General features: G+C 34.1%; 1 protein-coding gene across 1 annotated transcript; it reads right to left on the reverse strand.

Moving 5' to 3' along the window:
• Positions 1–396: 396 nt before the first annotated feature.
• LOC106155232 (serine/threonine-protein kinase 36) lies at positions 397–15570 on the reverse strand. The gene is made up of 33 exons (XM_013529959.3): positions 15411–15570; positions 14958–15090; positions 14552–14692; positions 14288–14365; positions 13773–13952; positions 13196–13263; positions 12758–12984; positions 12451–12602; positions 11904–12029; positions 11450–11590; positions 10950–11164; positions 10573–10672; positions 10295–10392; positions 9906–10011; positions 9452–9599; positions 9031–9161; positions 8729–8836; positions 8375–8473; positions 7954–8048; positions 7732–7795; positions 7485–7595; positions 7199–7273; positions 6907–6987; positions 6376–6522; positions 5926–6029; positions 5468–5578; positions 5042–5201; positions 4696–4837; positions 4116–4239; positions 3790–3850; positions 2455–2584; positions 2058–2130; positions 397–1673 (listed from the first exon to the last, which is right to left on the reverse strand). Exons 2-33 carry the CDS (start codon positions 15039–15041, stop codon positions 1415–1417), a joined length of 3939 nt encoding a protein of 1312 aa, XP_013385413.1. The 5' UTR covers positions 15042–15090; positions 15411–15570; the 3' UTR covers positions 397–1414.
• Positions 15571–15683: the final 113 nt, after the last annotated feature.

Genomic DNA, 15683 nt, shown 5'->3' on the forward strand with positions numbered 1-15683 from the left:
GTTTGGTATTTACAGACACCCGTTTTAAAATTAAGTGTTTACAGACACCTGTTTCAGAGTTTAAACCAGAATTGATAGTTCTCTTCCTAAAAAACTAACAATCTACATAGAAAATGCTTTTCTCTATAGAATGGCGCATCTCAACGTTTTTTCGTCAAAATGTAAAATTTTCTATATAACTATTTCCAAAGGGTCGTCACATGTTATCTTCATGCATTTGCTTAAGTGTAATTAATTTTAATTTGTAAGTAATTTTCAGTTCCATGGTTATAAAACCACAAAATAAATTGCACTTGAAAACTTAACTTCAAATTGAAGGTAAGTTTGTCTTATCCTTGTCTTATCCTCCTTTTCTTCATATAACATTTCTATAAAAAGAAACAATATACAAAATGATTCGCTTAAAATAAGTTTATCAATGACGATGCATTATAAAGAACATACATTTACAATACTAAACTGTGCCTGTCAATACAGAATATTCTTTTGCAATCTGTACAAAGATGCCCTTTACTCTTCTAACAAATATTAAATACGTTTTATAAATAATTAAATTAAAAAAATACTTCAAATAAATCTAAATTTCAGCATCACTGAGAACAAAAATTACTATTATAACAGAACTGTTAAAGGGGGTAATTCACACAAGTTTGGGAGGAAGTATTCTAAATCAGTGTAATTTTAACAGTAATGTAAAACGTTCTAAAATTCCTGAAATCCGCCTTCTTTTTGTTGTTACAAAAAAATATATCACTCCCATACATAACTATGGGCAGTGCTACATGCCCAAAAGTCCTACCAAAGAAAAAGAGCAATCTCACACGTTCAAATACATGAGACTAAACTAACAACAGACCAATTCTATAGCATTATTACCTTGTGAAATGTCAACTTGATTTAAAAAAATAGGCTATAGCAATAAAGGTTAAGACTAACTGTGACCATCTGGAAGGGGAACAGGAAAACAATAAAAAACATTTCCTTTAAATAAGTACAGACTATGAGAGGGGCAATCATATTTCACAGATGAAATGTATTTGAAAAGAACAATGTCCCTATTAATTATCCTATCATATAATTTCAGACTCCTGTGTATACAAACTTAAAATGTAAAATGTTAACGCCATGCAAGAGTTGTTCTTCTAAAACTTGACATGCTTACAATGCCATCAGGAAAGCCTTCCTGTATATCACTGAACATCTGTGTACATTTGACAGTTGCCTTTCTTCACAATGTCAACACAAATTTGCCTGGATTTGCCAGGATAATAACTAGACAAAACTTCAAACTGACACAAAACATCACTGTTACTTCAGAAATGGGAACCAACTTTTACTTAAACACGGACACCACAATCTATTCTGCTTTAAAATCTATGCACTCAAATCAAATGAATTATTTTTATTAAATGATTCAGCCATCTTCCTGTAATATCTTGATCAGCTTGTGACAGTGATGCATGACAGTGGTAACCCCCACACTCTTTCTATTGGCTAACACTGCACTCTTAGGTCTTGGGGTGGTGGTGCCACTCATCTGGGTCAATTTATCTACAGCATTCATGGATTTCAACAAAGCCTTTAACTCGGTTTGGTTACACATGGATTTCAGTGCTGCCAGTGCACTTTCTTGGACGGTATACTGACTGTCATGACAGGCAACTTCAAGAACACTGGAAAAGAAGCATTGAATATATACAAAAGTCTAACACAATGAAGTCATTGTTGCACCCTACATTTATTCATGAGAAGTAAATCTTATTGCATTTAAATTCTGGCAAATCCAGGCAAATGTGAAAAAATCTAGGGATTGCCAGACATTAACAGCAAAGATAAAGCAATCCAGAAAAGGAGGCCAGGATAATATGAATATACAGATCAAAGATCAATTCTGACCTTCCACACTATTTCAATGAAACAAGGATTGTTAAATGCTTCAATGCTGTTTATGCATAAAGGCATGAGCAGAAAAAGTTTTGTATCGTGACTCTCTATACACCCACATCACACCAGGATGAATGGGAACAGGTTTACATAAAGCATATTATAAATTTCACCTGTGAACAGCCTTGTGTTTGGAGAGCTCTTCACACAACTGTGGAGAATGCATGGCTAGGTTACCTAAGGCACCTGCAGGAAAGTAAAAACATGTAACAAGCACAAATTTTTAGCAGGTGTTTCAGAGACATACAGAATGATAAAGTTTAACAGCTAAGCAGACCAACTTGATAGTGATCAGCCTTTAAAAACCATTTTAAAAACTTTAAATCACTTTGGATAAATGTTTACACTCAATTATAGTTTAAAATGTATTGTAAAACGATCTTGTTGTCAATTTTAAACCAAAGAAAAAACCTGGCTGTCTTGCTACAGGCTATAACTGTCTACTTATTTCAACATGCTGGAAGCATGTAGCATGTGTTCATCAGTGTAGAATATAAATGTATCACTCACTTGCAGCATTAGCTCTAGTTTTAGCAACAGAATCACTGAGCAATGTGATAAGGTATGGGACGGAACACTTCAGTTGTGGGTATAATTCTCCACTGTGATAACCTGCATTGCCCACTGCATAGCTGGAGCACTGGAGTGTAAAAATGCACTGATATACATAACATGAAGCAGGGGTGGGCAGTAAAAAGACTTATTGTGATTTGCTGGAAAAGTGTTAAAACAGGGCATATATTGTAGAAATGAACATTTTTTTTTAATTTGAAAAAAAAAAAAAAAAAAAAAAAAAAAACATCTAATGGATACTGATTAATCTATGACTTGGCAATATAACTTTCCATGTTTTTCAATCCAGAATTATTTGTGTCAATGCCAAATTGAGAACCACAAGCTAAATATTACATTTGATGTAAAATAAAAAGTACAAGGCCTATATACTGAATATGTAGAACAACTCATTCAGCTGCAGTCAGGTCTGATGCATGGCCAACAAAAACAGGATAACATTAGTTTTAGTAATAGGTATACAGTTTAAATGGCAAGATACTGCATTCAGTTTTGGTATGAGATGGAAGTATTGAATAAGGTCTGATAGAAATTATATGCAGACCAAGATATTTAATGGGTATTGTGTATAGATGTTTCCTATAACATGTATTTCAAGTATGTTATTCCAAGCTTAAATCCATCTCTCCAAAATGCTAAAGTTCATGGGTGGTATTTTGCCTTTTTACAAAATACAGTACATCAAACATTTGAAGGCAAATAAAAATGTTTGTTCAGTGAGGAAAACAGCTGTCAACATGTATCTCATACTTAGAAGTACCTAAATATAACCAGCTCTTAGCACATTCAAGGGCACCTTTATTTGTCAAAACTTTGATTTTTGTAATCAATACCCATTTATAGTTTTTTTTGCCTCTAGACTTGTTGGAAATTCTGTGGCTAATTTTTCGTTGTCATTTACAAAGAACTAAGTACACAATACAATTGATTTTTTACACTTGTGAATACTGTGGCACACAAAGTGACAAAGATCAATGCATCATGTTTCACATTTGCACTGTCACAAGAAAACAATCCCACAAAGGTCCTCCATTCTCTAGAGTAAAATAAAGAACACAAAGGAAAAGAATATTTTGGGTTGTTTTGCACAAACTTTTGCATTTTAATAAATAGCAATCTAATGAGTCATCGCTGACATTTCACTTACCGGGTACATGAGATAAATCAGAGGGATCCATAAAATTTTGTACACTGATATTTTCTACATAAAAATACTTGTCTTTAGAATAAGACATTTCCCTCAACGCAGAACCATATTATACTAAATCTTACCATTCTGACATGAGCATCTTCGTCTTCCAGACACCTTACTAAACTCGAACACAGTTTTTCCCTACCATGCAAAAATAAATAAATAAATAAATAAATAAATAAATACTTTTAAAAAATCATAAAAAGAACACGTTTTGAACTATTCAAAATTTAAAAAGTCTACAGTAACTGATTTTTTTTCCGCAAACTGATACTGTACAAGTTTCATTACACAAAATATACCTGAGTTAACACATTGATTAAAAAAGGATTATTACATCAGGCACAAACATGTAAGTTATCTTTAACAATCTTACTTATCAGACTTAATATAAAACTACAATTACCTTTGAGTAAGGACAGTATAGAATGTATTGGAATGTTTCATCATGTTTCCCATCATACTACATACTCTGGAACGTACCACTGGGGACTGGTGACACATAAGGGAGGCTAAAGGGGCACAGTCACCTGAAATACATAATTAAATAAATACACACACAGAGGCACATCAGGCATCACAAAATAAACATTCAAAACCAGTACTAAAGAGACACTAAACTTGTTTTTAAGTCTACACTTAAAAGTCAACTATGTATTTTGGTGGTTTGGGTTTGAGACTGGGCCATATACACAGGGTTATATTCCTTGGTAGAGATAATATATCTATGCCATTCTCAAAAGAGCATAAAATTCCTACCAGTTGCTGAAGATAATACACTTTGACCACAGAAATGAAATGTTTGATTTCTTTTACCCATTTATCCTCGATAAGGTAGAAAATGAGTCATTTCACCAAAAACAAATAAGTCAGAGTATCTGCAGCCAAAAGGAAACTGCATGCAAGCTTTTAATGCCAGCAAGATAATTTCCCTATTTTTCTTATGTTTTGAGCACAGTTGGTTGCCACTGGAAAAATGCTCTTACCTTCAGAACCTTGGAAAATTCTCAGCAACAGATCTACATATTCTGGTGAGGTTCTGGCCAGGTGACTACATATGGAGACCATATCACAGATCACAGATAGGGGGCTTTCAGGAGACACACACACGGATACAAATGACAGGGCCTTAAAAATAATTGTAAAACAGATAATTAAGTATAATACCAATTACGTAAATTTTTCATTATCACACTTCAGATGTGGTCATCACTAAAAAAAAAAAAATTAGTTGCTGACAAAACTTGATGCACAGCATACATACAAAATGGGTTTTCTTAAAAGTGACTTACAATTAAGGTTCAGAATCATTTTGTTTCAAAATATACCTACATCCAGCTCAACAACACAATCAGCAAACTGCAGTACAAAAGCCTGTTCTCCCAGAGTGAGCCTTGCCATGAGACCTACAGGCATTTCCATCTGGTCAGGCTGGAGGAAGTGTTTGCAAGCAGACAGCAGCCTCAATATGAGACCCTGGCTGTAAAAACAGCTGTAAATGTAATAAAAAATATATTCATATAAAATTTGCATCACTGCAATCATTTTATTATTAAGAAATATGAAGATTCCTGGGAAATGGCAGAATTCTGCAAAGTCAGAAAAACTAGCAAGTTACAAAATTATAACTTCCTTTTCAAAACAATAAGTTACAATGTTCAAACATACTATGCGCCTAGGCAAGCTGGTGGTGCATTTCCAATTAATCAGAAAAAAGTAACAAGTTAATAAGTCATTCATTTTCCCCCCTGCACACACTTGTAAATTTCTTCCAACAAGTCTTCATTCATGTCCACAGCAAAGGGAAAACAGCATAACTGGGTCAGGTTTAGTATGGTCTCTACAACCATTTTCTGTCCATCTGGATTGCTGAAGATGAAGAGAGACCTTTGGGCGTTGAAATACACCAAACATAAAAGAACATCACAGCATAACAATAATGATTTTGATGTGGATTTTATGAAGAGCTTTGATAAGTATCTATATAACTGATTGTTGTACTTTTTTTTAATAAATTCAATAAAACCTTTTTACCAAGACATGTTGACAAATTATCATCACAGCAATATTCCCCATATTACTAGTACATTAGTAATAATAAAAAAAGATGGTTGTGTGATTACTTTTTTAAAAAATAATTAAATATATTAAACAAAATAAATAAATAGATAAATTATTAAATACTATATTTAAACTATTACCACTTTTCATACTACCTTTTCTGCAAGCCCCTTAAGAAAGGCATTGAGTACATGTGCAGTATAGTCAATGTGAGTACACTGTCTGGTTTAGCAAGGCTTGGAACACACTGGTAGGTCTCCTAAGGAAATACACATCAAATTTGCTTTTCAACACATTAAACATCTTGAATCCAGGATCTCACTTTGCAAGTGAAATGAACTGATATCAGGTAAGAGTGGACAGTATTACACATAGAAAGAATATGAATTTTACATTGAAAGAAAAAACAGATTTAATCATAAATATGATCATCACCATCATATGAGGCATGTGTATGAAAGGTTCATATCAGTTAATATAATTCATTTTTGTGCAGTGAAAATACCCTTTTTGCTGTAATGTCCTACAGTCAAAGAAAAAAAAAGATAACTATTACATGATATCGATCCCTATAAGATAATATCAATATCATACACTGCCCTTACCTTAGTAAAGACTGCTGCTGCCACCTGTAGTGAAGCCATTAACCCCTGTGGTGAGATAAGTGTCCAGTCAGTCTGGTCAGTTTGTTCAGAACAACCAATTTCAGCATCAATGTCATGGACTGGCATGTTTGTCTCTGGGTTGTGTACCTGCAAGCGAATTCCATTAGTGATTTATCTAAGCATTCAACTGATAACAAACACACAGTGAATGATGAACAGTCACATGAATATGAACATAAAACATGTAAATCAATATACTAGGCCATAAACTCTTACATCATGCTCTCACATTATTTCAATATAAACTTAAGAGGATAAAGGTTAATATCACACCATTAATATTAAATTGTACAAGGTCATGATAATCTATGTACTAGTACAGAAATAAATTGAATTGAATAGTAAATATATTTTTTGAAAATGCATAAACAGTCTTCTATATTCCTATTCAAGATGCAATTATATCTGAAAGACAAAGCAAATTAAGGAAAAATATGAATAAATATTAAAGTAGGAAGCAGACTAGCATACCTGCATCATTTGAGCCAGCCTGTGGATCAACACATTCCAGATTCCACTTTCAATGTACAATCTGGCCATTGGAAGTTGATCCTAAAATGATAATATTACAAATTAATTCACAAACTTTTCATTCAAATACAAGATAAAATTGTTATGCAATTCATTAGCATTTTATATGCCAAATCCCACTGACACAAAAATCAATTCTATAATAGCAGCCAAGATTCATTGCTGAATCTCTTCCCTAGATGCACAGACATATTTGAAAAGATACTGAAGATGGGCATACTTAGAAACATACCGAAGATAACATTTGGCACAGCAGTTGGAGAATGCCATCCAGAACACCATAGTCAAATGGGGTGCGAACACAAACCTAAAACATTTTAGGAAGTTGATCATCTTTTATAGTTAATGAATATTAAACACATTTCAAAATAATAAGTAATGATAGAAACAATACATTAAAAATGTTCAACAAAGTTCACTTATTTTTCTTTGTTTTCCTAAAAGGAATGAATATAAGTACCTGCTCATCCTTAAAACTTTTCAGCAACAAATTTTTGTTACCTTCTCAACATCCTTACCTGTGAGAGGTCAGTGAAGACGGAGAGAGCTGCTGACAGCATTCCATCTGGTGGTACTTCAACTGGTAGGTTACAGTAGATAAGCTGGCTAAATAACAGGGCAGCAGCAGCCTAATAGATAATATAACAAAGAATAAAGACTAGGCAAGTACAAAAATCATAACCAAGACGTGATTTTCACACACATCTTTACTGTACCAAGTAAATTTCATTCTGATTCCCATCTCTACAACATGTCATGACTTACAGTGTGGCTTGCCAAAGTAGACTCGAGAAATATGGACACCATCATGTCTCCAGCTTTCTCTAAACTGAAACAAACAAATGAGCAAACAAAATAATGTCCAAACTTCTTAAACACAGGAAAACTTAACACATTTTTCTTACACGTGTTTCAGTTTCAATAATTCTCAGAATACCATTAAAAGTAGGCTTTTATCAAATTAATAAACATGTCAAATTCACTCACTCTGGGGGCACATCTTGAAGCTGTATTACAATAACACTTAAGGTGTGAAGCGTCATCTCCAAAGTGGAATTCAATTCTGCATCTTCTACTTCAACCTAGAAAAGAAATGTGTACATATAGATTTTGAAAAGGGAGCATGACTGTCAGATAAAAATTTAGATGAATATATTTTCTTCAACAAGGGTTTCCTCAGAACAAATCATTTCTTTTTTTACTGATTTTTCTATTCAATGATAGTTCATTATTTTCTTTGTTTTATTCTTTTTCCATTCAAAGAATGCTTTTCCAAATATATCATTCTTTATTTTTTCTATTAATCAACTGAATAAACCAGTCTTTTAATCACTATAGAACTTACAAGGACTGCTTTCATCTTCAACAATAAATGCAACTATAAGTGATAAACAAGCAAAATACTCACCATTCCTTGTAGAATTCCAAAGAAAGATTCCATGTGTGTTTTACTGTTAGCCAGATATGCACAGAGAGAAGGAGACATTTGACATGCTGAGTATATAGTCTGAAATAGAAGGTACATTATCACTTTGAAAAAAGGGCACATGGCAGTGGACTTTGATGTGAATAAGATTATCAGAACTGTCACCATACATTAAATGCATTCAAAAGACTTTACAATGGCTGTGCCCAAACTCACCACAGGGAATAAGATAAAAATGAGAATAAGGGTAAGATTCTCCTTACTTGATCATTTCATAAAAATCTAGCAACTGTTTTCTTTTAAATTCAAAAGAGGAAATCCTCTGCCGCAGTTTACCTTGAGCACCATGCTACAGGCCTGGGGATGCCGAACCATCCTGAGAAACTCTTCTGTGGCTGGTTCCATCTTCTTATCACAAAGCCTTTCACCAACAATATAAGCAATCTGGTTGAGGAGAAAATGGTGTAATATTTTGGATTTATCTCTATTTGCATGTATCAGTATATAAATTCTAAACTCAGCAAGAAAATTCAATATCTCTATGCATCTGTAAACTGTCTACTAACATAAGCATTTGTCATTTTAATCAATATTAACATTTCTATACTCATTCAATAACAAGGAATAGTAACAAATACCTTTCTTTTAGCGAGTAGTCCATCTTGGACCTCCAGAGGGATGTGTGTGAGAGCAGCCAGGCTGCTAATAGCAAACAGTACCATGTCCCCCATCCTCTGACATGCTATAGCCTTATCTCCTTGAGTTACAGCTAGAAAAGACATGTGTGCATTATATGTGGCATCTTTACTCTTGGTTTATGTTCAACAAGATATTAGTTGCCTCTCTCAAAATAACATTATAACAGCCACTTTCAAAAATTTCAAAGTCAAAATCAACACTTCACTTTGCTTTAAATCAATTCACAATCAGATTCAACTCATTAATTTTCTAATAGCCTAAATGTGATTGATGCTGATTAGCCATTTCATCTACTAATAACTTTATATCTATTCATTCCTAACTTGAGCTACAAAATACTACTACAAACTCCTAATTTACTTTCCAACTTTTTCAATTCCTCCTCTTCAGCACTTGTACACAGAATGATGGCATCAACAACTGCTGTGTGTTTCTCAGCTATCCCAGAGAAGAACGGTTTGGCTATTTTGGAATGCACCTCCATAGTTTGACATAGATCAACAACACACTGCAAGAAATAACCAAATAGCTGGGAAATTGTAAAAACACTAACATCAAAACCATTCTTCAAAATATTTTGATTGTTAAATTCTTTTATTTGTTAATGCACAAATATAACTTGTTTAAGAATACCCCACTTCTGCGATAGCAATTTTAAATGTCTTTGACAAAGAGAAATGCACAGGAAAACCCTCAATTTTTTTATGCTTTGTGTAGAATTTTTACTGCACAAATTCAGATGTATGGAGAAGGGGTACAGGGATTTCAGAAAGGAAAAATTTAAGCATTAACTGCTGAAGTTTCAATTACATACCATGAATGTGTGATGTCTGAGCCTCATGTCATCATCCACATTTTGCCTCAGTAGTTGTGGTACTAAGTCAAAAAACTTGAAACAGTTGTCACAAAATTGCTCCAGGCTGTAAGAAAAGAAACTTTCAAGTATTAGAATCATGACATCAATAATATTTACAAATTTATTTACAAAATAAAATCAATAGATAATATCTATATTTCAGTCTGTTCCAAACCTATCTATCTTTTGTGTCCATTTGTCACCACAGATACCTTTCTTATTCTCTGCAAGGTGTGAAACAAAGTTCAAAACTTCACATTAGATATGCACACTATTTTATGGACATCCTTTTTCTAATTCAATATATTATGATAAGCTTGACTAATTTTTACATAATTCTAAATTACCTTTCTTTTTTCACAGTTTCTGTCTCTAGAATCTCAATGGCAAAGTAAGCATGTATATCAATCACCAGGTCAACTAAGATCTGCTGACTCCAAGGTTGCTTAAAAATAGAAAATACAGGCAGTTTTGACACATTTAACATTAAAAGTTTGATATTTTATATGAATGTATATTGTCAACATTGATAATGAATGTCCAAAATTACATATATATAAAATAAGGATTTAAAAAAGTGCTTATTTTCCCAATAATGCTCACAGAAAAAAAACTTTTTTCTTACCTTCAAGACATTCTCTTTCCTCACAACCTCTCTGATAAGTTGGAGTTGTTGGGAAGGCATGTCAACAGCTTTGATGAATGATAAAGTGGTTTCTAAATCACTAAAAAACAGAAACAATAATTTCAGCAATTTCATTGGGACTGGAAAATATAATGTTTGACATACAAAACAGAATGATTAGAAATGCCTATCTTACTTATCAAGCACAAAACATGGTTATTTATTTAAAAATGCCTGTACATTTGCTTACTCAATTCTCTCCATATAAAAATAATGGTTATAAGCATTTTCTCCGAAATTACATAAAAAAATAACATGTAAATTGGTTAAAAATTGACCTGAAATGTTTAAGGGCTTTTGCTTTCTCTGCAACTTACCCCTTCGTAGGGACAAGATTAGCCAGCACTCTGAGTACAGGTCTAAGTCTGGCTGCCCCTTCCAGCATACCATCCAGAACCTGTACTGATGAGGTCTGCAGGCGAGTCTTCAGCTTGTTGACCAATGCCTTGTTCTTCATCAAAGCTATATTGCCATCTTCCTCTGACTCTGTCCTATCCTCTAGTGCCTGCCATTCATCATCACTGTCTACAACCTTCAATGTAAATCAAAAAACATTTTTCAAGTGACACAATGTTTTTTATTTGGTCTTACATGCCTAATTCTGATACTTTTATTATTGAAAAAATCTTGTTTCAAATAAACTTTATCACAATGATAATTTGTCATACTAGTTCCTATGTTATAACCATTTGTATATCAATGTTCATTATGTTTAGCAGTAGTTAATCATTTTTTTACTGAACAAGCTGGAGATGGCAACACAATTGGTTTCCAATTTATCTTTTTATTGGTTAAAATGTGCAAGCCCATAAATTACTTCTCCATCCAGTTTGACATTCTCTATGTTCTTCCTGTCTGGACTTCTCCTTAGTGTCCTCCTACTGTCCACCTCAATACTGGGGTACTCTTTTTCATAGTCCTTACTGATGCGATCAGCACGGGGGGTGGGGTTCACCATCTGAGGAGATTAAAGTTTCAATTACACAATTTCCATACCTAAAGTATGTATTTAGTGGGTCCTCTCAGCCAAATGATCCTGGCACATAACTCTGAGTGCAATTGTGCATATGTGCAAAAATACATACATCAAGAATCTTCTAAAAACATATTAAAAATGATTTAGTTTTCAAAACCAATTCCTCACAGACATTTTTTACCCATGTTGTAAATTCATCATACATGCAGGACATAAATCATACTTATTTTCTGTACTTGTATCTGAACCCCCCCCCCCCCCCCCCCCACACACACACACACACACACACACACACCTTGCTGGCTTCTGTTTTGTTCCATTCTTGTGACAATGCTTTTTCTTTGTCTGCTGTAGTCATGGCCTCTCCAGCTCCTCCCTGGCTTCCACCAACCCATCCCCCAGGCTGCTTTACTGGCTTACCCTGAAGGTTAGAGACAAAATTAATATGACTGCCATTACAAACATCATAGACCCTATTTCCAGAGATTAGATCGATCTACTTTAGATCGACCTAACTCCCTGGGGGTTCACGCTAAATAGCTGTCAGCTGAGCGGACACGAAAGTTAATTACCCCCTTACTGCTTGTAGTAGGCAGGATGGACATTTAAGCTGCATTATCCCCATGGGGATAGATCAATCTAAAAGCTCTGGGAATACAGCCATATTCAGCTGTTTTTTTTTCTAAAACTAGTACAATAACATTAATAAATCAACATTCTCTACAATATCATTGTGTTGTATGTTAATCCTATTCACCATTTTTGCTGATGAAAACACCTGAAAAAGCAAAATCTTCTCTGGAGAATGAGCTGGTTGAGGGAGTGTGCAAGGGAGGACTCACCTTCTTGGCAGCATCTTTTCTGGCCTTACTTAAAATCTTAGATGTTCCTGGGACATTTGCTTTTTCTTTAGCTTGCTTCTCCTTTGCAAACACCAGTGAGGCAGTAGGTGACTTGGTGAAAGGACTGTCCATATTTAAATCTTCTTCAGAGACTGGTTAAAAAAAGAACGATGTTCAATACAAATTTAAGCATATCCTTTACAAAAGATATTGCTTAAAATATTCAATATTTAATGAAAACTATAATCATCAAAGCAATCAATATTGTAAATTAATGACCCACACACAAAACATTTTTTCTCCTAACCATTGATCCCTTCTGCCACAAAAGGATGATCCAATAAGTCTGGCCATGACAATCTATTTTGTGGGTTTTTGGTCAGCAGCCCCTGTAAAAAGTCTTTGAAAAGTGGGGACATGTTCTTTGGCCATTTGACTGGATCTTTGATGATGAGACTGACAAGCTGGAAGATACTGTTGGTATAGAAAGGTGGCTGTCCAGTGAACAGTTCATACAGGATACAACCCAGAGCCCTGGAAACAAAGGAGATATTTAGCTCAATAAAACTTTCAGATGCTTATTTGATTTTTTTAACATTTAAAGAAGTTAAAGATCAAAATAGCTAGCACAGCACTCTCCAAAGTTAAAACAATTCTTTTCTTAGGCATTCCTAACATAGGCCTACCTTCCCATGCCCAACTTATTAAAAGGGAAAACTTTGTTCTGCACACTGTGGATACTCACCACAAATCTGCTGTATGATCATATGGTTTTTCTTCAACCAATTCAGGTGACATGTATAGAGGTGTCCCCTGCAAAGAGATTACAGATACATGAACCCAGCTTGCTGATACACTTGTGAATTACGTAAAGCAGCTTCAATAAATATTGCAGGTTATACATGAAAATGCAAGTATTATATTCATCAAGAACACATTTAATCTATAATTTAGCAGTGACAGCATATCCGCCCCATGTATAACTCAATGACGATAAAAATATGTTAATACTGTTTTCAAATGATTAATCACTATATAAGAGTGCTTTCCCAGAGATTTAGATCGATCTAAAGATTAAGATTTAGATCGACCTAACTCCCTGGGGGTTCACGCTAAATAGCAGTCAGCCGAGCAGACACCATAGTTAATTACCCCCTTACAGCTTTTAGTAGGCGGGACAGACACTTAAGCCGGCCAAGCTGACAATAATCTAGTGAGACTCCCCACAGGGATAGATTGATCTAAAAATCTATGGAAATGGGATGTAAAAGTCACTATACAATAGTCCCAAAATAGTCTCAATATTTCAATACTCTATTCACCTTTATAGATGTAAGTACCAGAGTGTTAATACTCATAGCTCTTGCGAACCCAAAATCACACAGTTTGACTACACCCCCTTTTCCTAGGAGGATATTCTGTGGCTTCATGTCTCTGTGCAAGATCCTATGAGAGTGAAGGTAGAATAGTGCTGACACCAGCTGACAGGCTATTAAACCCACCTGAAAAATAAAACCAATCAGACAAATATAAAACTCTTCATGTCAATAAATAACAATGTCAATATATCAAATATTTTAACCTTTGGACATTTTTTGATGTCAGTTTGTTCAAGATTACTTTTCATTCAAGAAAATTTAAACAAGTATGCTATAACATTTGTAGAGCAACCATTAAATGTTATATAATGTTCATTCTTAATTTTGATGGCTGTTAAATGTCTACTGCACATATTGAAATATTTAAAACAACTTCAATATTTCACTGAAAGCGGCTTGAATTTTACACTAAGATTAATCTGAATGCCATATTCATCATCTTGGTACCCTCCATGTACCTGTTCCTCTGGTAAACTCCCATCATCTTCAAGAATCTGAAAGAGCTCTCCCTCTGCATAATCAGTAACAGCAACTACCTGTATAGAAATCAATAACCTGATATAAACATTATTCAATAGTATTGATTCATTATCTAATGACTGAGAAGACATTAATAAGGAAACTTTGATAGAATATGATTAATAATCAGTCTTTGGCATTGTAAAGTAAGTTCCTCTTTTTAAAAAAATCTCCAAATTAAGCACCAAGAGATATATGTGTACCTCTTTTTCAGTTTCAAAACTATCCAACATTTCTATAATATTTTCATGGTGCAAATCTCGCATGATTTCAATCTCCTTCCTCAAGTTTTTTAGTTCTTTCTCAGATCTTCCAGTTTTGGGAATAAACTTCAGTGCCACAACCTAAAGGATACACAACATTTAAGTAAAATTCATTGCATGGAAAACCTAGTTCAAAAATAGATCTCACATTAGCTAAAGATTTGTATCACCCGAGCACAAAAATCCATATGTTACTATTTCTTTGTTTGGGCTACAAAAAACTTATTTACTTTGGTAATATTTTCTTTCAACTTCTGTGTACTTGATTTACATTAAAAGGCCTGAGTTCTTTTCAAATACACTGTAAGGATGTTGACAGTGTTCATTGTACATAGTGGGCACTCACCTGTCCTGAGTATTTCTTCCTGCCTTTGTACACCTTTCCAAAGGATCCCTCTCCTATCAGCTCTAACACATGATAATTGTCCATAGTCTTGATTGTCAGTTACTGCCTGCAGCATCCTTTGTGGTCAAGAATCCTGACACCATTTGAATAAATATGAAACTTTTATTGAAAGCCAATAAATACATTGTAACTTAAATAAAATTTTACCTCAAGAGCAGTGCATACTTAGTCACACTTTTCATTTTTCTTTGTCAGGATCTAAACAACTTTCGTTTTAACGACAATTCAACGCCACGGCTACAGGTAAAGGATTGCTGCACACGCGAGAAGTGAAAGACCGATTGTGGCTAATTATTATTTGACAGGGTAAACAAGCTCCAACGACAGACTTTACTGGTGGTTCTGTAACAAGTCGTGCAACTATAAATCCGTTTTAAAAAGAAAAGTACTCACTTAGTTATAGCATGGAAGCAACTGGCATCACAGTATCAAGATGTGATGACGAACAACTCGTGAAATTCTGGAGTGTTGGACATTCCTTCAAACATCACCGCCAAAACATTTGACGTCTGCGCCTCACATCTGCGCATAATACTGAAGCTATTGGTTATTTATTGCATTGTATCGCCTATTATAATATATCACAATCTAGACACAGAACTTTTAAACCCCCAAAAAGGTATCATATAATATCTTTAAATATAATTAATGACTAAATGGACATCA

This window comes from Lingula anatina, chromosome 1, assembly GCF_051362555.1.
Source record: "Lingula anatina isolate TDL-2025a chromosome 1, LinAna3.0, whole genome shotgun sequence".
NCBI classification, from domain to species: Eukaryota; Metazoa; Brachiopoda; class Lingulata; order Lingulida; family Lingulidae; genus Lingula; species Lingula anatina.

Excerpts from the sequence above, each read along its gene's own strand:
- LOC106155232 (XM_013529959.3), bottom strand. The coding sequence starts at position 15,041 with ATGGACAATTATCATGTGTTAGAGCTGATAGGAGAGGGATCCTTTGGA. Across the intron at positions 9,162-9,451 it reads GGAATTGAAAAAGTTGGAAA|CTGTAACTCAAGGAGATAAG; the intron begins GTAAATTAGGAG and ends TGTCTTTTCTAG. Across the intron at positions 6,988-7,198 it reads TGTGCCAAATGTTATCTTCG|GATCAACTTCCAATGGCCAG; the intron begins GTATGTTTCTAA and ends TTATCATTTTAG.